Source organism: Poecilia reticulata, linkage group LG3 (assembly GCF_000633615.1).
Source record: "Poecilia reticulata strain Guanapo linkage group LG3, Guppy_female_1.0+MT, whole genome shotgun sequence".
In the NCBI taxonomy this organism is placed as follows: domain Eukaryota; kingdom Metazoa; phylum Chordata; class Actinopteri; order Cyprinodontiformes; family Poeciliidae; genus Poecilia; species Poecilia reticulata.
In genome coordinates this window covers 34,854,726-34,879,026 of record NC_024333.1, presented here as the reverse complement: position 1 = coordinate 34,879,026, position 24,301 = coordinate 34,854,726, and the positions used below count along the sequence as shown (strand labels likewise).

Genomic DNA, 24,301 nt, shown 5'->3' with positions numbered 1-24,301 from the left:
TGGCTACTTTTAGTTATTTTTTGTTGGAATAAAATCTTGCTCCGTTCTAGAAGACTCAATGTGCCACAGCTGCTTTTACCCTCACCATAGTTTTATTCCCATCTCCAGATATAGTTTCATAAGCAAAATTATTTTAAAACAAAGACTTAAACTTATAAGAACAAATATTAAAACACCTATAGAGCAATACATTCTAAAAAAATTTTTTTTTCACTTTGTTGACTCCATTTTCCATCATTTCCATCATGACTCCATCATTCGATCTCTACATTGCATAGACACTTTCAGGAAACAACTTAAGACCCACTTTTTTAATCTTGCTTTTTAGTGTACTACTGTGTTTTATTGTTTGTATGTTGTTTTTAATTTGTTTTATTTTTTATACTTTGTGCAGCACTTTGTGATCCTGGTCTGTGAAAAGTGCTATAGAAATAAAGCTTACTTACTTACTTACTTACATTTGTTTCATGTAAGTTTTTTTTATAAACATCCCTAATTGACTTTTACTGTTACGTTTTAATGCTGATGTTACAAAAGTGAATGAACTGAAACCTGACCACCCCAGATGTTTGTTTAATGAAACTACGTACATGTGGTGTAAAAAAATTTAAAGCCCTGTTTATCACAAGCTTACTGACCTTCTTACTTGGGCTTAGTAAATGTTCATCCCACTTTCACTAAGTCAATAACTTCTGTTCAGTTGGTTTCTTTGTGGTTGTGTATAAAAGTACATTTTTCATTGCTGGTGTCTGTGCGTGTGGCCAAGCACAGCCTTCTCCTCTCTATGCCTGTGAAAGTGAAGTGGACAGATGACCTTCCTGTGATATGAGGTACAATATGCTAGACTCCACACTCCATCAATCTGGGTTAGAGCCATGAAAGGGAGGAAGCAAGACAGCAACTCCACATTTTCTTCTGCTTCCTGCTATGACAATACAAACAAGAGCTCTTAGCGCTGTTCGGAAGACTCTCCCTTTTCCACATCTGTGAATATTGTCATTGGAAAATAAAGGCTTTTTGACAGCCCATATCCTTAAGAGCAGGGAAAACTTGGAACAAATCCACATAGAGACTAAAATAACTCAGAAGGTCTCTGGAGAGCCTTCTACCCTGCTGAGCTTTACATAATTACACTTATCTGAGCTCTACTAACCTACTACATCAACTTTCAGGAAAACATTGCATTAACCGTTTACAAGAGTATGAACCTGCAGATTAATCAGAACACAGACAGCATGACAGAGCTGCTAAACAAGTACTAAAGAAAATCACTATTGCCACCTAAATTAGGTTATCATGTCAGCGAACAGATGAAATCGAGATATTTTAGCAGTCAATATTTGTTTGATTTGTTTATGTTCAGGTAGGAAAAACATTTCCTTTCATTGCTGTAAGAAGACAATGACTGTCAGTTTTGCTACAGGTGTCAAGCAATGTAGGTAATGTCTTCAATGAGCTTCCTAAGGTAGGCAATGAAAAGGGCCTTACTGAAAAAAATATCAGCAATATTGCCGAGTACCACATATTATTATCCAGAGGTACTGGAGAGATGTGTTAGTCCAACTTCTTCTTGTATTTCGCCTTACTGGACATTTCCACAGGTGAATCGATACGAGGCATAGATTAATGCTAACTTTACTCTGCTGGGCTCATTTTGGATTCCATAATTATTTACTACACAGAAGCAGTGATGTAGCATGAAAATCATTCTGGGTGGTTCCTACACGGACCTTCACACAACAAATGAATTCAGTTAATAACACCAAGTATACGTCTACATACAGCATGTTGACCAGTTAGTCTTGTTAGTTTAAAGTGGTATATATTTAAAATTAATCCAATTAAATTCTGTACTTAGAATTTGTAGGAAAACCCAGATAATTAAGAAAGTGTCTTTTACTTCATGTAGTGAAGATTGTCACATCAAATCAAAATCTTGCTGTCTTATTCAGGACAGCCACAAAAACAAGCTAGTCACAGACAAAACCTGTTAGGACTGGAGTTTCATAAAAAAAAAAAAACAACAACAACAAAACACTAAAAAGTCAAATAAGCACATCGTAAAAGCCTTTCAAATCTCGGGATATTTCAGACTGAAGCACACTAAATTAGTTAAGCAAATTTGAAAAATGTTTTTGCTGCCAGAAAATGTAATACAAATGAAAAAAAATGTTAGATGGTGTCTAAACCAACTGAGATTCAACAGCCTGGCTCAACTACCAAAAATCAGTCAAAGGGACCCAAGCGCAAGACGAGTGGTTGAGGCTGGTTGATAATGTCTGATGCATCTAGAAAATGATGTTATTTAGGCGACTTGGGTCTTAAGGTAACGCTCTGCATCATTACTCTGCACATTGTAATGTAAAAATCCAGTTCTATAATGTTTATACTTTCATATTCTAAGTCTACATTTGCACTACAACGTATTAGCACCCTGCTATCTTTGGTTATGTCACCCATTTTTTGCTGATTGCTGTTTTGAAGGAACCAGGCAAAGGCAGACAGATGTGACTGGTGTTTAAGAATAAATAACTGTTTTGTGCTTTGAACATGTTAATTTGTGTAAAAAAAATAATAACAGTAACGATCAAAGAAGATTAAAAATCTTAGGCATTTTCTTTACTAAAGGTGATCTCCGGTTTTGGGTTGTATGTTGAAGCCATTCTTAAACAAGGTGCATTCTCCAGCTTAGTCAACAGCGGTGCTGTGTAGACCAAACATTACATATTAATTTAGGTTATGTCACAATTCAACAATATGTGACATAAAACTGTCAGATTTATTTTTAAAAATGAGTCAGCAGTGATCCAAACACGCTGGTTTTGGTCCATGCTATGGCACATTTAACTCTGAATCCTTTCAGCAGTGGAAAATGTTAGAACAAGGAATTCACTTCACCATAATCTGTTCAGCTTTTGATCCAGTGGAAGTGAAGCCTGAGAGAATGGGGTGACTATGTAAACCCACTGGAAAATAAAAAAGAAACCCAGAAGAATGGATCAACAGGGTAGGCGTTTCAAAGATCAGCGATAAGATCGACTCTCTTCCCATCAGCTTTTTATGTTCAGGTGCTTTCAGGTTCTCAGTGAAGTAGGTGGCAAATCTGAGGGGAAGAGGTGGATTTTATTACACCAGAAGAACATGAAGTCTGAAAATGGTGGGAAAAAGAAAGAAATGTTAACACAAGAGATAAGAGACTGAGATGGAAACAGGAGACACAGAGAACATGTCACAGACAAAATTAAAATATAAACCACAAGCAGCTCACACACGACGCCAAAGGCAAAGCTTTTAGAGAAAAGCGGGAAAAACACAAACTCTCACTCTCTCACTCACATCTTTTTYGTTTTTTTAGATCTATAAATCTGCTGTGAGGTGCTGGAAGGTTTTCAGGGAATTTAGAACCTGAAATCTTTTGCTTATGTAAGAAAGGAAATGAACRTAAAACGGACATCGAATTGTTTAACGTGATCTATACAGAGTTTAATTTTAAATAAAAAGACCCATTTCAACCTTAAAATCTAAACATTAAAGCTTGAGTTGTCAGTAAGAATTGTTTGCATGCTGTTATTTTGCAACCTCTGTCAATTATGTATATAGTGCATATGTAGAAACATGCCTTGACATTCACAGATTACGAGACAGACAGATTTTCCTCTGCATCACATCAATAAGAACCTAAGGCAGCAACCAAAAGGCCACAGGGAGGAGCCTCATTAGCAGGATGTCTCCATTTTGGTGTCCTATTAATGGGAAAGCTGCTTTCAGCAAATTATCACCTATTTTGCATAATGTTTTCCTTCCGTTGCCCTTCTGAAGTTCTTCCAAGGAAAACATGCAGGATCATTTTGCAAATGCAATTTTGTAGTTTTTCAACCCAATCTGACTCTTTGCTTCTAATCAAAAATAATTTCAATTTAGAGCCGTAAATAATAAGCTAGCACCAACTCAGAGAKGAAAATATTATGTTTGCGAATAAGGTTTTTATTCTGAGAAAACATTGCTGAAGATTTAAAATGCCACATTAGTGAACCAGTGGATTGTTTGATGTTGTTTATTTGTGGTAGAGAGAATGTTAATTACATCTTGGATGACTGAATTCAGTAGCAAGTGTTGCATCCAGATTAAGAATAATTCACGCTCAGWCTTTTACATAATAAGTAGTAAATATGCATTATCTACACTATTATTATTTGCAAAAATGCTCGCAACAAAACTTTTAAAATAAAAATAAAATAAAAAACTTCATTTGTCATAAGGATTTCTTCAACTATGTTTTCTGTTTGATTAGCATGATATGAGTTYCTTACTGTGTTGCAGTTTTAGGTATGCAGCGCACATTCTATGAATGACAGTCTAGATTTMAATTTAGATAATTCTTAGGCCTTTCAATTTAGTCCTGTYAATTAAACTGTATAACCTAATTAAGTCTAATCRTTTCGATATGCAGTATGCAGWTGTTGTAGCACAAACACSGAAGATAAAATCACGTCAGACAACATGGAAGTTTGGTGAAGAGAAGCGACAATTACAAGTTTTCTTGTGCAGAGAACTGAGGACGATGACAGAGGCCTGACTGGGTGTAGAACCGAGAAGATTTATAACAAACCTTATTGGAAAACTATTGAAAACATKTTGTAAAAAGATGACRTGTGGTTTCTCTCACTTCTGAGAAATGAAAGATCACCTCTGTGAAATTACAATGACAAGACAGAGAGGGAGACGAAAGCAGAAGATGTAGATAAAACAAAAAGATGGGAAATGAATGAACACATTCTGACAAAAAAGTGAGGGAATCAGAAAGAAGACAATAAAATATAGTATATAGAAACAAGATAAGATCATAGAAAGTAGATAGTGAAGGAAATAATGAAAGGAATGAATGAAAATACAAAAGTGAGAAATAAAAAAAGAAAGTAGAAATTGACATGAAAGAGTGGAAAACAGTGATATGACATAAAAAAGGACAAAGGGAAAAAAGTAAGTAGAATGAGTTGTTCAAAGATAAAAGGAGGAAGTATGGAAGCAATTTGGGGAAAGAGGAGAAAGACAGGCGGGTTAAGGCTAAGATGGAACCACTGAGGAAGAGGAAATGGGAATAAGGCTACAGATAAAACAGAAAAAAGGGAGCGGGTCAAGGTGCAGAGTAAAAGAAAGAAAGAGGAAAAGCAGTAATAAATGGTGAAAAAAAGGAAGAAGAGGAGGTTATGAAAAAGAAATGAGATAAAGAAGAGAAGCTAAAAGGAGTTAGAGCAGGAAAAATTAACTGTCCTTTCCTATGGCTCTCAAGGGATCCTCAATCTCTGCTGTGTCTAATTTAAATAAAGGGCCTGGAGTTGGAGCATAAATGTGTGTTTTGTATGTGTGCACATGRTTATAACTCCCAGTGGGAACTTTATCCTAATTCCACACCAACCATTTGTGYTTGGTGTCACAGAAAAAAGTTCAGACTTTAACCCAGTCCAGTGCATACCTGAGCGATAACGGCRCAGCAGAGAGGCTGGGTCAAAACGATAAAATAAATTGATCTGTAATTTGTATTTAGAATACAGTAATGAAAATAAAACAGCCCACTACATGATTATCTAAATGACAGCACCAAATGTAGACAAATCTTTGCACCTACTTGAGGCTGAATAGTCACAGCACCGAAGAATAGTTTTAGGCATTCTTCATGTCTCCAAGCAAGACTGTTGAGCTAAACACACTGATTTTGCAGTAAATTATCTCTAGGATGATTTATTTCAAGTCAGTTTGAATGCTCAGAGCCTTGCATCACTCACTTTCTGTGCTGTTTTATACACGCACAGTCTTAACGTGCATAAATAAAACCAAAAGCCACATTATTATGATAAAATATGTTCCTAAGAAGCTGTATACATTAACTTCTAATGTGCTGTGAACAAAACACTATATTTAGACTTTTTACTCTTCATGATCTGCATCTTCTGCTCTGTGATGTTTGCAGCTTTGTCAGACAGAAACCTTTCCACAGATAGAAGATAATCGGTTTTTGCAGCTTTCTTGATTGAAATTATGAGTCTGTACTTAACATTTCWKAACACAAGGTGAGCACCTGAACTGCGCTTTGAGTGATTTTATGTACCTGTTTCACAGCGGCGTCCTGTAAATCCTGAAGGACAAACACACGCGTTTGGAGACACGCAGGTCCCTCCACTCCGACAACCATCTTCACAGAAAGCTGGAAAAACAAACAGCAATGAGTCAGTAAAGTCTCTCAGCATGTCATGGATGTGCTGCCAGGCATTAAACCACAAAAGGCTTTGAATCTGTGCAGTTAAACTCTGTGTGAAGTGGTACGGCATGTTAAGGCACAAAGCACCCCACGGATTGCCTTGAAAAGAAGCATTACAGAACTGAGGACGTTTCTGTTTCTTTCGTTATTTTTATGGGGCTAAAAAATTTAATTAAAATTTGCCCCTGGCTTTATCAAATTAAAGGTAGCATTATCCAAAGTTGGTGTAATAATTGTTAAAATGACTGTGGATTTGTTAAACTAGCTACATTTACTCGTGATGTAGACTGGCCTTTATTTTAAAAGCCGGCAAGTAGGAAGTGTTTTTCAGAACTGAAGCTATGAAAACTTGCAGATCTCCGCATTTATGCTCCCTTATGCATAAGTTTATAGTAAAATTTGCCTACGAAAGCAGTCAAACTCCCACCTGCAGGTGGCGGTATTTCTTACTTTTACTTCACTGATCATTGTGTCAACATGTAGTCTTCATCTCATATTTTTTTCTCCTATGTAGATTTTGGAAGGGTTCAACAATAAAAACATCCCACAATTCCTTGCAAATATTTAAAAGTAGTACAAAGAAAATCTCTGATTTGATTGCAAAAAAAAAAAAAAAATCTTTCAAGCAGTGAGAAACATTGAAGATTTTTAATAATTTCATACAGAAGGTAACAATCCTGAAATTTGAAATCCAATCAATCCAAGTATCTTTGCAAATGACACTTCAACACATCAGTGGTTTCAACACAAACACTCAGAACTCAAACTTGTACACCATGCAAGTTGATAAAAAAGTCACTGTGGCAATAAGGCTGGAACTAAMATACTCATCAGTCATCCAAACATAATAGCATTCATTAATTATGACATTTCTAACCATTTTTGGAGGTAAYAAATAGTTACAAATCAGTTTAAATGCMCCRATTAATCAGGAGTTTTCCTTCTTTCTCTAAAATCACAAGATGCATGTAAACGGCTTACTGCAGTAGTGTTATTTAAAGCTCTGTGTTCTTATATCATTTTCCCGTATAACTGTAAATACAAATACTGGCAGTTAATTAATGCAGTCCTGTTTTACTGTCTTGCTTTGTTTCAGCAAAGCAAATAGGATAAATAGACAAAACCTGATGAAGTGTTTAATGTACTGTTACCTGAAAATGTGACTTTTTCATTCATTGTCCTAAGAATGAACTAAAATAMACTACATGAACTAAAATAGTAAARATGAGACAAGAAATAAGTGCAATATGTTTAAAAAGATCAAAAAGTGAGAACAAAACAGCCAAAMATACATACTTAGTAAATGGTTTTAAAGTGTGAAGGATAAAACCAAAAACAGGGTAGGCTTAATTGAGTAAGATAATTAAACAGAAATTACTCGAGTATTTCTAAGCTTAATTAATGACATGATTCAAGAGATGAGCCTTAATGGGCGGAAAAACCTATTTAAAGTCACATACCATAGGGCGTGTGAGCAAAATATCTGTGTGCAGCGGCTTGTCTCATATTAGTTTATGATACCAAAGAAAGACTATTTGTCTGCAGAAATTATCATTATAACAATTTGGAGAAAAAGAGGCTAAAAATACAAACAACAGCGTAGCAATAAATAAAAGCAGAACCCAGAGCCAGGAGCCATTAGACCTATTCATCTGACTGGCTCTTCTGTTCAAGAACTTTCATCAGGCCCTAATTAGGAGCCCRTTGTCTCTGCACTAATAAACCTCAYTCCTAAAAATTAATTACATTTATATTGGCACGATTCATTTCCTGCTATAATTATCATTTCAACTTGATCAGCAAAATGCTTGATCAGCTAAAGGCACAATGAGATGGAGGGGCATCATCACCAGATCAGTGTGACGGGTGGGATTTTCTAAAGTCATACTGGAAATGAGCATATTTCCAGTATGAATTTATCCCAGTATATCCCAGTTTATAGTTGCCTCCATCACAGCAAAAAGGAAGGTTCAGCAGGTGCTCAGGCATTTCCTGGAGTGTTATTTCTACTGGCATTTATAAGATTTGCTTCTTCATTTTGTTGAATTAAAAAGTTCAGTAGATTCAAATTCTGTGAATTAATTTTTTATTGAAAACTTTTGTCTAATTGTAAAAGTTATAATTCCCTCATATTCATTTGATCCAGCATACCCATTTTAATTTATCATTTTAGCTTCCAAGTGTCAATGTTAACCCACAAATGTTATCACTAAAGGAAACAAAACTCACGTAAAAGCAGCTCATTCCTTTGTTTAAAATAACACAATAGGAAAACTGGATTCACTTTTAAAATCCAGTTTTTCTCAAAGATCTTGAAAATAGATCGTAAAACCACAAAAAGAAAAACCAAACAGGCAACGAATATATTAGGAATTCCAATTCAGCAAATGGAACTTCATGAACTTACTCTAATATCAACCTTCAGCTGTATTCCAATGACTTACATAATCTAGAACAACACTTCAGTTTTTTTTTAAATAGCAAGTAACTAATTACAGCTCACATAGAAAACAGAAAAAGAAGTGTTGCTGTTTTCCTGCCATATATATGTGCAGCCTTTCAAGACGTGGCTGTGATTTTCCATTTYCAGGCAGGATTGAAAGGAGAATCAGAAATGCATTGCTGAGCTTCTACAAACACTGTGGGGAACACGGAAGACAAGTGGTATTTCACATTCACACACACACACACACACACACGCACAAAACATACAGAGAGGTGTTGTTGTATTGTATTCTCTCCCATTTCCTTTCTTGTGCCAGTAGACAGTGATGTTTGTTTCCTACTTTCTGTCACAAAAAACCTGAAGTTTACCATTGATTCCACTAAGGCTTCACAAAAGCTGTTATCTCTCACAAAAAGAAGTTGCTCTATCATCCCTGTCCTATATCTGCTTTTCTTGAGTCAATTCTTACTCATCTTAAATTTCCATTTTCCTCTGCAATCTGTGATGCCCTAACACAACATTACCAGGACCGGCGCAACAGGAACAGATGCATTCTGTCCCGGGGTTGTGAGGAGACGAAAACCTTCCTTCAATATACTCATCTTGACCTCCAGCTAAACCATCTCTCTGCTTAAGTGAGACGGTTGCTGACTCGTGACTTCCTGAGACATGCTTATACTCATAGATTTGCTATTTGAGTTCCCCATTACATGCCATAGATTGCTTTCCAGTGGGGTGGCAAGAATGAAATCATTCCACTCTGCATCATGGCAAGCCACCGCATTTACGCTCGTTGGGCATCCAAGGAGCCATCCTGGAATTAAGAGCAGGAAAGCCAGTGAATATTCCACAATTTACATTGTGCTATTAAGGAAAAAAACGGTCCTAAAACTGGTAGAACAGAACTGATGTCATGATTAGCATCTATGCTGGTTTAGCAACAGTAGCATGATGCAGATTGTAACCTCCTGATCATCACACATTTAAGACATTATGACCTCATAGATTTAGRAAAATTATGTTTTAATTCCCACTATAAGTGTTTTGTGTTTCAGAAAAGTGAACTCTAGGATTTCAGCAAAAAACATCAGGAACGGGAAAAGTGCCCAGAGCAGCTAGCTAACTTTGTTTTTCTGAGYAGCACATCTTTAATGAATTGATCATTCCAACAAGCCAGTCAGGTAAACCTGTTGCTGTCATAGAACCCATCCAGGGTGTTGATATCATAAATATGTTGGAACAGAAACTAATTGGCTCTCCACTAACTAAAGAACTGAAACATCTACTGCAATACAGCAAAAATGAATGTGTAGCAGATCAAGTTTGCTTTTTTTTAATGGCATACAAAGATCAGGACTAAATAGAGAATAAAATAATATCTTTMTTCTCCAGGTGACCACAGCTTTTAAGRACATTTTAACATTTTTACGTGTGGTCACTGTAACTTGGAAACACCATGATCTACGCATTTAGGAACCACTGCTGTATGGAAATGTTTCACAAATGTCACAGCAGGAACTAAGTGACAATGTTACTTCATTAATGGCAGCAACCTGACCTGATCATATTAGCTAATAACCGACCACTAGTAGGGAATAATAGATTATGCATGAAAAATAACATTTAACTTTCAGCTTAAGAGAGACAGGCAATCGTTAAAGTAAAAAAAGAAAACGAGAGAGTGACACCTTGGCAAAAGTCAAATCCTGTGGTTGAAACACAGTGGCAACCTCAAGACTATAGAGCTTTCAAAAGCATTATGAATGTTTAAACACACATGATTTTACATAAGTGGCAAGATTTGAAGCACAACCCAAAACCTTTGGGCTGTAAGAGTTGTGATCACTGTGAGTATTAAACATTTTTGAAAAGAAATTGAAATATACTTTTGATATTTGATTATATATTTGATGCAGCCATCTTAATGTTGAAGCACGATTTTAAATTGCAAAATTAAGTCATGTTTCAGAATAAGCATCTAATTCAAAGAGTAAAATGCAGCAGTTAGCTGCATCTCCACTACAAATGTCTGCAAAACTTTATGCATATTATGCTAATTGTGCAATTGCTGTGCTTCYATTATAAGAAATGCAAATAAAATCACATGTGAATAAGTTTATTCCYGTTGTCTTCTGGCTGAGGTGCCAAAAAAGTTTTTAAATTGCAGTTTTGCAAATGAAACCTTTTCCAATGTGGCCAAAAAAAAAAACCTCTTGGTAGAGCCAAAACGTTTTTCAAAATTGGCATGTTTCCATTAAGCAAAGTTATTTTTGAAATGTCAAGTTGTGGACAGTATCTATATGGTCAAGGGAAATGCAGCTGCAGATTCTGCAAAAAAATTAAATGTCCTGACTTACACATRTAGATTTATAGTAAAGTAATCTTTACAATAAATATAAACTGTAGATATGTTATATGGATATAGATATGAAGTGGTCTTAGCAGCATGTCTGGGAGTTGCTTTAAACTTCTTTCCAGCTAAGAAACATGTGAATGTGTGTAGAGTCTGGCCTTGCTGCATAAACAATATGCATGCTCAAATGACTGCCTGTGGCTGATCATTAGTCTGTAGCGTTCCACTCCACTTTTTAGTATCGACTCAGCTCACCTGAGACATCAGGCAACATAGTTAAAGGGATTTGATTTCTATCTTTCCTTTTTAAGAAAGGGTTTTTTTTGTAGAGGTTTTAAATCTATAAGTATATCTTCCAAGAGATGCAGCTTCCAATGAAAAGTCAGAGAGAAAGCACAATAGAGCATGCATATCCCTCGTGAAAACACCATTCATTACTTCTGAAAGAGCAGGGAAAGTGCACCTTGATAATGGATGAACACAGCTTCTGCACTGCCTCATCTGCAACCCTAATCTCAGAGGACGAAAGATGCCTCCTGCCTCTTTGTTGCACAGGATGTGTATAATTTTTGCTGAGCTTTCTCACTAATGAATGCACAACAGCCGGCATAAACACACACACAGAGGTTTACCGTCTGCTGCAAGAGGGGGCTGAGGAGACCAAAGCCAGTACTGAGAAAGAAGAACTGCCAGCCCTTTTAGTCATACAAATGCCTCATTTCGTTATGCATCAGGGTAAACGTAATTCACCTTTAGCAGAACTCTCTGTTGGGCATTTTACCGAACATCACAGATAATGACTGCACTTACAAGACAATAAGAGCTTGGGCCAGGCCGTCGGCATGGATTAAAGATGCATTAAAGAAGGTTTTTACTGCCATAATGTATCTGCACAGTGTTGAAAGGGTGGTTGATCAATACTGCTGACATGACAATTAATTCTGCCAGGTGCTTCCAGAGATTTCTTGCCTCGGAAAGACCGTCCACACATTTTAAACTGGCCCTTAGGGTGGATTGCTACAAGCAAATCTTCAGAATTACATCCTATCTGGATATCTAAGACATTAGAGAGCAAACTGAGAAATATGAAGGTTATGCATTGTTATATCTGTGCTGCCCATCAGTTTGATTCAGATGTTTGAGCTGGATCATTCGTTTGTTCACTGTACAATGCCATTTTACAATAAGCAATTATTTTTGTTTCCTGGGAATGAACTGGAGTTATTGTGGCTAATTATTGTCATTGTGACTAATCACTGTGCCAAAACAATTTCCATGTTTTGGTACAGTGTCGTACATTTTCAGTTCAGCCRTCGGTTCGCAGCTGTRAAATCCTTAATTGCACAAAGCCCAACAGATAAAACATGACTTCATCTCAAAATGATTTGAAAAGTTYGTCGTACAAACAGATGGCATCAGACAGCTAAGTAAATGTTGAGGTTTGAATAGCTTGTTAGACAGAAGACTGAAATAAATGCACACAGGCTTTAAAACCGTTTTATACAACAGCTGTGCTCAAAACGCTCCATAGAGGTTCATGATCTCCCTTTAAAAACATCAAGTCATTTTTACATTCATGACACTTTTTTGTTTTGTCTTCAAATTTCATCCAGCTTTGTGTTGCTAAATAGCAAAATTGMTGTCCATACAGTAAAAATTTAAAGTTGCTGCTTGCATTTGTTTCATCCAAATGTCTTAAGGATGATTGGGGAATCAGGTGACAGACTGTGYTATGTGTTTTCCAGGCACATAGTGTCATTTTATAGCAAAATCAAGTAACTATGTTACAAGCYATATACATATCAAATATGACTTCATAATTTAACACCTTGAAATTGGGGCTCTGTCTCTAAAAACTCCTGCTCTTTATAAAACTCCACTTTCAAGACGTCTGTGCTCTTCTGCCCTTTAACAACTAGCTGCTGGCTAGTCTGAAGGAGTCAGAGGAGTTAGTTTCAGGGGAGGAGAGGAGGAGGTTTTGCCCAGCTAAATGGTTGCCATGGAAGACTAAGCAATTTCTCAAACATGCATGAAAGAWTCAAGGCAACACTCCAGGTTTGTTTTTGATGAGGGAAAAATATAACATGGTGTAAAGCTCAGAAAAGCCGACTTTACATAATACTTCCCCTTCAAGTCAGGCTGTAACGCTTTGAAAAAGTAAAACGGCAGAMGCAGGAACTAAAAGACAAGCTGCCTCCAAGCTTCATCCGACTATTCATAAATCATAATTGGATTTGGTGAGAGTGAAAGTGTACAAATTATAAAATGAAAAGCCTCAGACGACAGGAGATGTCATKCTGGATCAACATCAGCACCATGGATAAAAATCTACATCGTAAGTCTCTCCATATAGTCATTTTCAAAAGAATAATGCCGGACTAACTCGGCATAGTRATTATGTTATTAGAGCTTTACATTGAAATTATGCATTTATATCCTCGAGCCCTCTATTTATTGTTGGCTGAAATTACTTGAGCCATGTTTATGGTTTCGAATCCTGCTTCTGCCTGGCCTCACATAGAATATATCATCAGTGCATAAATCCCACAAAGCAGAAAGCCGGTTTGCCCCCATCGTAGTTGGTTGAGGCCCTGATACTCCATCACTTTTTGAATCAGGGGAGTAACAGAGGCGGAGTGACTTCTATGCATCAATCCTTTCACCAAACACCGGAAGGTGCCTTAATCCTGCTTTGCTGTGTTTTGTGAAAGAGCCGTTAGTCTGTGATCATCTGAAAAGAAAACTGTGTCCAAGTTTTCACAGTGACACGCATGTACTCTGGTCAAWATATTAGGGAAAAGTTGTTAAATTGCTTAATGCAAATTGGAAATCAGTCAATGAMGTGGAAGCAACTTAGGGTATCGAGATAGATGTGATAGAAATGAGTTACTGAATGAAGTTTAAACCGAGCATTGGAATGGTTGTTGGTATCAGACAGGCTGGACAGAGTATTTCAGAATTTAATCTACTTATTATTATATTCACAACCATTTGGGGKTTTTACAGAAAAACTGTCCTAATTATCAAGTCAGCATCGGTTGTGRAGACAAAAATTCCTTATGGCTTAAAAGTGTAGGTCTAGACGAGAGACAGGTTGAACTGAGAAAAGATGGATGATGTGTGTTTGGCATCAACYGCAGGCTCCACCTGATCAGACAGCCAGACTGATCATCTAATATCTGCTTCTCCTGCTCACACTGTACCTCTATAACAGAATGGCACAAGATTCTGCACAATTACCATATGTACATGAAAACAAGCATTCATTCTTCAATTATTCATCAAAGACAACACCAGTGCTTTTTTTTTTCTTTCTTTCTTTTCCCCAAGACACTTTCACACATTTAAGCAAACAGCTTTAGTGCCTCTGGCTAAGACATAGAACTCTTTTTTTTTTAAAAAAAACTGTTTCTCATGATAAAAGGGATGCTTCATTTCAAAGTACTTTCATGAAATATTCCATGTTCAACTAAAGCTGCAGTAGTAGACTCCATAACAACATCTGCCTCCATGTAGAAGCTTTACTTTCCCCCCTATGGCTTCCCTGCTAACTTTTATTTTGGGTGATTAGTGTGTCACATAATGATTTACTTACTATTCAAGTACTGTGCAAAAGTGGGTGTTAAAAGTATTACATATGTTAAATTATATGTCTTTTACTAAGGAAATAAGTTTCACACTAGGGGTGTAATAAACAAGTCACACATTTGAACATCCATTTGACCATGAAATGAAAAGTTGTCATAAAATTCTAAAGCACTTCTAAGTTGACAAACTAATTATTTAGCTCTAACTATTTTTAACTAACTAATTAAATAAGTCCAAAAAATAGAAATCCTAACCCTGTTTTTAATGAGATTGTGTCATTTAAAGATTCGTTTATGAACCAATTTATTTAAAATATTGCATGTTTATATATAGTTCAGCAGTTGAAAAAGAAACAAACATGGCAAATGTTCTTTTTGTCATTCTGATGGCCCACAAGTGTTTTCAGCTCGATGATTTTGAGCCTCATAGCAAAACGCTTGGACAACACTTTCCCTYGGTTTAAAGAGTTTCAAACGTTTTGTCAAAAGCCTGATCTGTTTTTACATTGGGGACCCCTCTKTGCACCCTTTGCAAGTTAAATGTTARTATGRTCATTTGGCTGGAARGTTTTTCAGGAATCAGAMGTTATTTAAGTTTAATCTCAAAATCAACTTTTGCTTTGCAATGTAACAAATGGTAAGTATATCATGCTATTTATGCAAGAAGTTCTKACAAAGTGCAGCAAAGAAATAGCTTTTATTCATAGACTGATTAATATTCACTAAGAAAATAAACACTTAAATAGCATGATGAAGTAATTATACGAAAGCCAAGTGTTTTMTGTAAATATGTTCAGATTGTAGAAAAAAATCTKACAGAACAGTAAAGTAGTTAYTGTATTTTTTTTTCCTCCATGATCTTTTTTTTCCCATTCTCCAATTTCCATATTAAAAAAGAAAAAAGCAACTGTTGACAAGCAACTCAACAAATAAAATGGGAATTTGTCTCTGTACCTGCTTTGCAGCAGAATCAGTGTGTGGCAGACATTAATGAGCTGTTCACACTAGGTCTGAATAATTTTATCCGTTCTTATCTGTGGAAAAGTCACAGGGGCATGAACCCATCAGAGCAGCCAGGGGGAGGAACAGGGACGTCCTTGGCAGCTCGGTGTGAGGAGCCTTCATAGCGGAGGGTGGTGCAGGATAAGCGACTCCCTCCGTCTGAATCCATTAACGACAAACTCACAGGTAGGCAAATGACACCACTGTTTTCTACGAGCTCTGCTGCGGCTCAGCTCTCTGATAAGAAGAAGTTTACTGCTGAGAGGCGAGATGTAGWGGCGGAATTGACTATGACCCACGTTGCTGGAATCTGGAGGGGGGAGATGCATCATGCAGAGCCAGATTTGATTACAACAAGACAATTCTGTTTTACTTGTTTACAGTTTTACCTACAAGGGGAAATCCACTGTTTATGCTCCTTCAAAACAAGAGAATAATCAAATGACTCCGTTCCTCCATCCATCCACAAAAGAGATTATTGGAAAGTAGCTTGGGATGCTCACAGCAGAAAAAAAAAWTTAAAAGTATGTTTTTCTGGAATCAGGCACCACAGTTTGGTTTTATTAGTGTTTGAGKKGAATCTCAGCATTTAGATACAACTTATAATCGGATTTCTGTTTATAATTTGGGTGAAAGCGTGCTTTAACCTGCTTCGCTCTAAAGACCGGTTGGAAAGTAAGGCGCTGATTAAACATCTAATCTTTCTCCTTTTTGTTGACTATCATTCCAGGTCATCCGACCTCAGATRGCATCAGGTTATTCAGGTTATTAGAAGAATCAAACACTTAAATTGTTCCAGTTTTATCTCCAGTAATTTCACATCTTTTAAAGGCTCATAACTCATATTGCCAATAAACACTCGAAGAATAAATGTCCATAGAAAAATTAAGAAACTAGTTCAGTTTATCTGAGATGTAACTGATTTACTGTAGAATTCAGACAAGGTAAAATGATGATGCACGGACTGTATGTCGTTTTGCATAACATAACAGTAACAGTAGGCAATTATTGTACATTGTTGTCTCTTGTTAACTTAATGTATGGTGACATAAACAACAGGAAGCTTCAAGAAAGCACATGCAGTTAATAATCTGCATTTTCAATGTTTGTTCCTTTCAGTATTGGTGCTTCCTCTCTAATTAGCTCTTTATAAAATGAGAATCACTCAGCCCAATAAGTGAATTAAAACAATATCTGTCTCCACACTTCCTGATCCACACGCACAAAAAAAGAAAACAAAAAAAATAAAATGCTGAACAGTATAACCACCAAAAAGTCTTCAAAATGACTGAGTGGAAAGCCTGTCATCCTGATAGACAGCACGGGAAAAAGGCAGAGGATGGATGAGAAGCGGGAAACAGACAGGAGATAACAGAAGAAAGACTCATAGTGATTGAAGTGACAACAATGAAATCTGCATTAAATCCAGCCTGCAGTTGAGATGCAGACTTTTGGGGTGTGTGTGTGTTTTCGTGCCAGTTTAGGTCAGATCAGGAGGAGGAACAGCTGGCATTAAAGAGTATGCAGGAGAAACTGTCATATCATCAATTCCCTCGCAGACAACTGCATTTCCTCGGTTTTTCAACAAAGGAAATCTCAACGTGGTAACAGTTTTTTGTTCTCTGACTGCTGTTTTTCTCTGAAAATGCCATWATGGTTTTGAAAGCAACATTTCCTGGTCAATCAGTGAAAGGATTATATCCCCGGTAAAATTACTCACTTCTGCTATGACGTCTATGATACAATTGGTCTTGGCTTTCCACATGCGAACCTATAATTGMAATACTTGCTGTTCATTGTTAATGTTTGCTAAGAACTTAAAGTSACAGCACCAACTCTGACGGCTTCTCCAGAATATAATGAGAATAAAGTTATTTTCTGGAATCCATCTTTTCTGTATTTATTTTACTTGGTCRTAATTATTTATGTATGTGTGGAGCCTGCAGCCAACCACAAATCAGACCGGACTTGAACATCTGAGCTGAAGTGTTTCAGAGCCTGGTGCCTCCAAGGTTTGAGCTTTACGGCCGTATGTCTTGGGATCCTGACCCTTTTTACACCACAGCAATGCGCTAGATAATTTTTTTTCATTTCATTAGAGTAAACAAAATCCAATATCGTTCATAAAATATTAAAGAGGAGTGTGTTTGGGTCTATGCTACATTTGCTTTATTTGAATCTTCAGTTAATTGGACAGGGGAGAAACTATCTAGAGAAATTAAACCTACAAAAGCTAACAGGAACTATTTCATCAACAGATRAATCCATGCATTATTTATCCACTATATGCAATTTGTGATGTACACAAAGACTCAAAATGATATTATTGTAAGATATTATAAGATTAAATGCCATTTTGTATGTAATGAAGGATGTTTTTTTATCAGTGCAATACTCCAGTATGTATTGACAGCATGGGAAAGATAACCAAAAAGTCTTACAGTAAATTCATGTTCTACTAATTTTCTAAACTCTTGTGCCTAAAACTTTAGTTTAGTTTTAAACTAGCTCTAACAGTTACAGTTATTTTTGCATATTTTCAAAAATATTMAAAAATTCAGCCTGTTTTGTTGAAGCTCCGGTTGTTTTTGTCTGTTGTCTCAAGGTACTTTAAAGCAGAAACAGAAACAAAAACACCTGAATTCATCTTCTGTTTATTATTACTACTGATAAAAAGAAAAATAACTCAATAATTAAACAAAATAATAAAAAAACAACTTCTAGAGTTTGAGTGCTGCTTCACAGATTTAACAGATTTACAGCTTTTTTACACATCTATACAGGGGAGGAAATTATAAATATGGTTTCTGGTTATTCGTATTTTCTTTCTGTACCATGAAGCAAAACTGACAAGTATCACTAAATCATTCGTATCACTGGTTTAATACTTCAAAATATCCCCATTATAAGACTGATTGAAGGCAAAATGCAAAACAGACTTGACAGAATGAGGACAGCCTGCTGGATATTACATTACAAGAGTGTATCTGTGTATCTGAGCAGAATGCATGAGATGATTTTTTCTTTACTGCACAGCGGCTACATCTAACAGTATGACACAGACTAAGCATAATTGCCTCAAATGATAATTGGTACAATGCTTCGAAAAACAAGTCATGCTTTTTGTGGCGATATGTTCTCCTTCGCATTGGGAATTAATCACAGCTTCAGACAATGTAGTTTCCACCAGTTAAGACGGGAGAAAAAAATGCCCTTGAGCATGAAACTGCATGGTGGAAGTACCACTAAATGCTTTGTTCCTTAAAAAAAAAAGGTGGAGAATGAATAATTATGTGTAGAAAAATTCAAATGCTTCCTACTTGTGGAGGAAATGAAGGCTGAATTYCGCTACCCACCACAAATTTTCTTTTCCCTTCCCTTCAGCAACAGCCCCTCTTCCCCTCCCCTGCTTGTTGAATGAATCGGAACACATTAATCTAGGTTTCACTGCTATCCGTTAGCTGGTTGCAACCCGGCTCCTCTGTGATTATCTCTGATAGAAAATGAGAAAAGCATGAGTCAATGCTTCTGTTCTCACTACTCAAATCCTCTCCATTTAAATTCCCTTTGTCTACACAAACCCGTCCAAGGGAATGAAACGGACCATTAACAAGATTAGCTCACTCATTCTGCTGCTGACAAAGGTTCTGCAATAGGCTGCTGATCATTAGGCTTGCACCAGGAACAATGCTGATCTATAATCTTACACCATATTCCGTCTGAACCACTGTGGCCCATTTATTGGAYTCTGAGGGAGATGACATAATGGTGGACTATTTTTTTGTCCCAAAGTGAAGTGCTGTACAAAAGAATGAGGTAAGGCGGTAAAGAAAAGGAGTAAGGGGATTCTTAACCCCTCATTTCTTCACAGTTCCTCTCATTCCAAGTAATTAGTTGCAGTATAAATGGCTCCTGAGGTGGAGGCCTTTCTTTATGAATGTGCAATCTACACAGTTACAGGGATCAGGACAAAAGGGGGCCAGATGGTGCATCCAAAGATCAAGGCATTACATTTCTTAGCATCTCACCCCCAAAGCGTGACCTGGGTTTTTGATGCAACACTACTATTCTTGGAACACAGCAGTGAAAACTCAGGTATGGGAAGAATGTGGAGAGGTTATGAAAAATTAAGTTGGCCTCAAGAAACTTCCTGAAAACTCTCTGACACCTGAAGAAAGGACTACAGGCACTATGCCAAGTATCTTCTTAATGGTGTATTCCCAGAGGAGGTGTGACTCCACTACGGCTCTCTGTTGTCACTGATCCTGTTTTAGATCAGTGAGAAAAAAAAAAAACGGCGACTTTCTTGAAAAACTCATTTTTTCATCTTCACTTTTCCAAATAATGTGATCCTRATGGGTTCCTCAGGCCTTGACCTTCAGAGTGAATTGGAGTGGTTTACTGCCCAGTGTGAAGCCGTGGGGTTGGTTCTCAACTATAAAAAAGTAAACYGCAAATTCTTGGTCAAAAGACGGTCTCTGCCTTTAGCAGAGGAGGATTTTAAGATGGAGTGGAAATGGATAGACAAACTAGGGTCTCATCAGTATCAGTATGAATATTGGATTGACCTAGCATAATAAAAACAACAACAAAAAAACAACTGAGTCAAAAAGCAAAGATCATGATAGATAGTTTGGATTYTGATGCTCACCGAAGGCCATGAAATTTAGATCAAATAAATGARATCCCATATGCAAGTGGCTATGGTTTCTCCACTTTAGGGTTCAGGTTTAGAGATGGTTAATGGGCCCAAATATTYGGGATGTAGCCTTAAAAATGCTGCTTGTCCTCCAGCTGAGGTGGTTCAGGCGTCTGATAGCAATGCCTCCTGGACTAACCATTCTTTCAAAAGAAGTGAAGTGAAAATCATCACAATGTCTGCAGCAGTGTCGTTAACCATCACTAATGGGGCAAAAGGCTCACATAGCAGCCATATTACCCCTAATTATTCTCCAGCAATTAAAGCCRCATGAGGTATAATCAACAGTCAAMAAGGAAGCAAAAGTAGGTTGACCACAGTAGCCTGACTGATTACAGTGAATATGTCTGGACTCCCTGAGCTCCCTCCAGATTACAGACCAAAAAAAAAAAAAAAACAGAGAAAGAAGGAATCACCCCACTGAGCAGCACACTGTAGACACGTTTCAATTGCGTTACAGGGTCCCATCAGGAGAAGTCTGATAGCTTCACTCTGGTAGTAATCTGCTGGTGTCCAATGAATGAGAATCAAACTGGGAGCATTGGGTTTTATACCCAAGAACAAAAAGGGAACGATRTGGGCAGGTTCTTAAAATACCTGCTGACACTTGGCACTTTCTGGCACTTTCTGCTACATTTTTTACTTGCACCACAATAATGTTAAACAGGAAGAATTATGTAYAGCATAATATGTGCATATTTACATGCAGAGCCATAATATACATTTACTTAATTGAATTGTTCTGTTTGGTATTAGTTGAACATGTTCCATTRCCTTTGAGCCTTACAGAAACAGCCAGAGGATGTTCAACRCATCATATGAAAAAGGAAAAGGCTGTTTGATGCCTGCGACCAGCATATCAATGGTTTTTTCTCCCAATTCACTGGCATCACACCACACATTGACATATTGACAACATTTTCAATCTCAATGTCTGCTTGATTTTATAAAATATCTTTTCATGTTTAGATTAATACTCAACTCTGGTTCAGTGCTGTTCAACCCTCGTCTTCAAGGAACAATGCAATGCATGTTGTAGGTGTTTCCSTGCTTCMCCACAAATGACTTCAACTAATGACTGGCAGGTTTTTGCTGAATTGATCACCTGAAACAGGTGTGCTAATGAAGTTGACGTTTGTGTCTTCCACATGCCGTTGGGAGACTTTCAAATTTAATTTAATGAGATTTTTACAACAGTTACTTTCTGCATGTCGTTCTTCCTCACAGCTTTGACTGGAAAATAACTGATGCAGCAGTTAATACACAATCTCTTCCATCTGAAACACTGAAAGTTTTAATTGCTTCACTGTGATTGTAGGTTTCTCGGTGGCCTCTCTCACCAGAGCTTTTCCTGCRCAGTCATTCAGTTTGTGAGAACAAGCAGCTCTAGACAGATTTAGTAAATGCCATCCTCTTTCAGTGTCTCAATGACAGCTTCAATTGAAGAAAGATGCCCAGTGAGTTGGAAATGTTTTTGATGTCATCACCTGACATTTATGTTTTCAACAGCCTTTTCTCTCAGTTSCTTAAATGTTGTGGCATTTGTACAAGGAATGATGCAGCAATTTGGTCTCCCAGAAACAGCTGGTTCTTTTACTATAATCATCTGGTTACCTGATGCGATTTAACAGCCTTTAAACAGTTCCTAAGGGAGCATGACCAGCTGTTTTCCTCTCTGATCCATTGAACAGTTTCACTGGTTAACTTGAGTTCTACTTTGAGATCTTACACTAACCAAATCAGGCCAGTTCYGTGTCTTTTAGAGAAGATGTTAATACCCAAACAGTGATCCAAGAWGGCACCAAGCTATCATTTCTGCCCACCTGAAAAGACAGGTGGGCAGAAACCAATATTACTTATGGCATAACATACATRAGTGAGTTACTTCTAACCATATCCAGAAGATTGTTGGGTGAGACAGGAAATGTCTTAATGTCAGGAAATGTCAGCACGWGTAGAATGTTTGAAAAAAAATTGAGCTTCTATCAAACGAGGCATTTAATCCAGGAGCAGGACATTGGGAGATCAGATGTATGAAACTACTGTGTTTCTGATTTCAGTGTCTGTTTTGAGTAAATATTTGTAGTTTGAACTGTAGTTATAYATACATTCATTGGTAATAAAAGTGCTTTGTTGTGACACATCTTATCGGTTTATTAGGAACATCAATCTATCATTTTTAATCAAACACCTTTTCTGAAAGCCTACAAAAAAGAAAACCCTAAGGTTTGGATAACAAAATATACTAAACCAGTTCACATCAAGCAGCAGTTTAAGATTTTTTTTAAAGTTGCAAGGTTAGAAGAGATGAATGTTGGTCAACATGTCTGACAATTTAAGGTTTTTCCGTCATTCAGTATTAAATTACGTTGGTAATGTTCGATGAATTTTCACAAAACACTACCAGTCGTTGCGACTCTTCTGAGTGATACTGAGAAAATGAATGCTCTGTTCTGTTGCACGTTTTGAAGGTTTTTAAGATAAAGTAGTGAGTCACAAAATAAATGCTGTCAGACAACTTGTTCATCATGTGTAGCTGTAACTCATGACTCATCCATCTGTGAGCTTTAACAGGGGCTAAAGGTTTGGAGAGAGTTTTCTTTTTAGAACAGAAACCTGAATGTTTGAATCATTATTGCTGTGTTCGCTGTACTTGTTACTCTTAAATTATCAACAGAGACAACAGGTTGAGTTCTACCTTTGGAAATGAAATTTGCTAATTTTTTTTAAAAGCAAGTTCAATATAGTTTTTAGAGATTTTCTTAAGGGAATTCACCTGCTCATCTGGTAACAAGCAAGCAATTGATATATTTCTAGCACTGAAACCAAATTTTGCTCCCTTTGTAATGGTCTCATTTTTCAAGAAAAAAAAACACTTTTATTTTTTCCTCACTAACATTAATGGCGACAAGCTGAGGGGGTGCAGTCACACACACACACACACACACACACACATGCAGACACACTAATTTCTTATCCCACAGAGGGCAGCGATGATGTATGAGAGGAATGAGATGGGAGTCACAAGTCGATTGGCCGGCCCTTTTGCCATCACAAAGTAATGAGGTCTCAGGGGGGAGGGGGAAGTCGAGACAGGATACCCCAACTCCCCTTTTCACATATTACTAATTGGTCAGAACAGAGCAGGCAAGATGCAGTAAGTTTTAATGACATTCTCAGGATTTTCTGACAAATATTATCAGTGAGTAGGATTGTCACTGTCATAAACGTTCGGTGTGTACGCGCTAATTATCTAGATTCCATGAATGAGGGTTGTTTTATTGTTAAGAGTTTTTACTATTTGTCATCTAGAATTAATTAACTTTCTATTCTTTAGTTAAAATGCTAAATAACTTTAGATMATTTGGAGTCACCAACTTAGTCCTGACAGGAAAACAATCAAATCCATGCAACTTGRGTGAATCATTTAAGTTCTTCAATGCAATTGCAAGGAAATCTGCTTGTCACACACTGAGGCCTTTAGGATGGGCATTGAAGAAAAGTATATAAGTTATGAATTTATGGTGAATTTTTTTKACTGCTTTGCGGTTATTAGATAAATTCCCAATAATCAARTCATACTACATTCTAAAAAGTGTTTTTTGGGCTGAAGTTCATCTTATGGACTTATTTACATTAATTTAACTTCATTCTTTTGCTTTTGCTATGCCAACTTACTTTATGTTCATTTAACTCAAAGCTTACACTAAATAGTTGAACCAACTTAATTGAATTGCTTCCATAGGTAACAAGCAATTCAATTAAGTTTATCCAACTTAATTTATTAAGTTTATCCAACTTAATTTATTAAGTTTAACCAATTCAATATATTCTAATCATCCAACTCAATTTGTTAATTTTATTTAACAAATGTATTAAGTATGTTTAAGATAACAGATTTAAGTCACTCTTACTCGAATCATTTATTTTCTTCTAATAAACATTTAAAATCTGTTTG

At 36.7% G+C, this 24,301-nt stretch overlaps 1 protein-coding gene across 1 annotated transcript in view; it reads right to left on the bottom strand.

Moving 5' to 3' along the window:
- LOC103462905 (protein kinase C-binding protein NELL1) overlaps window positions 1–24,301 on the bottom strand; it is a 236,769-nt gene that overhangs the window by 26,220 nt on the left and 186,248 nt on the right. Inside the window, exon 16 of the mRNA XM_008405946.2 lies at window positions 6,107–6,202. Coding sequence (XP_008404168.1) covers window positions 6,107–6,202 — 96 coding nt within the window. The remainder of the gene's footprint in view (window positions 1–6,106; window positions 6,203–24,301) is intronic.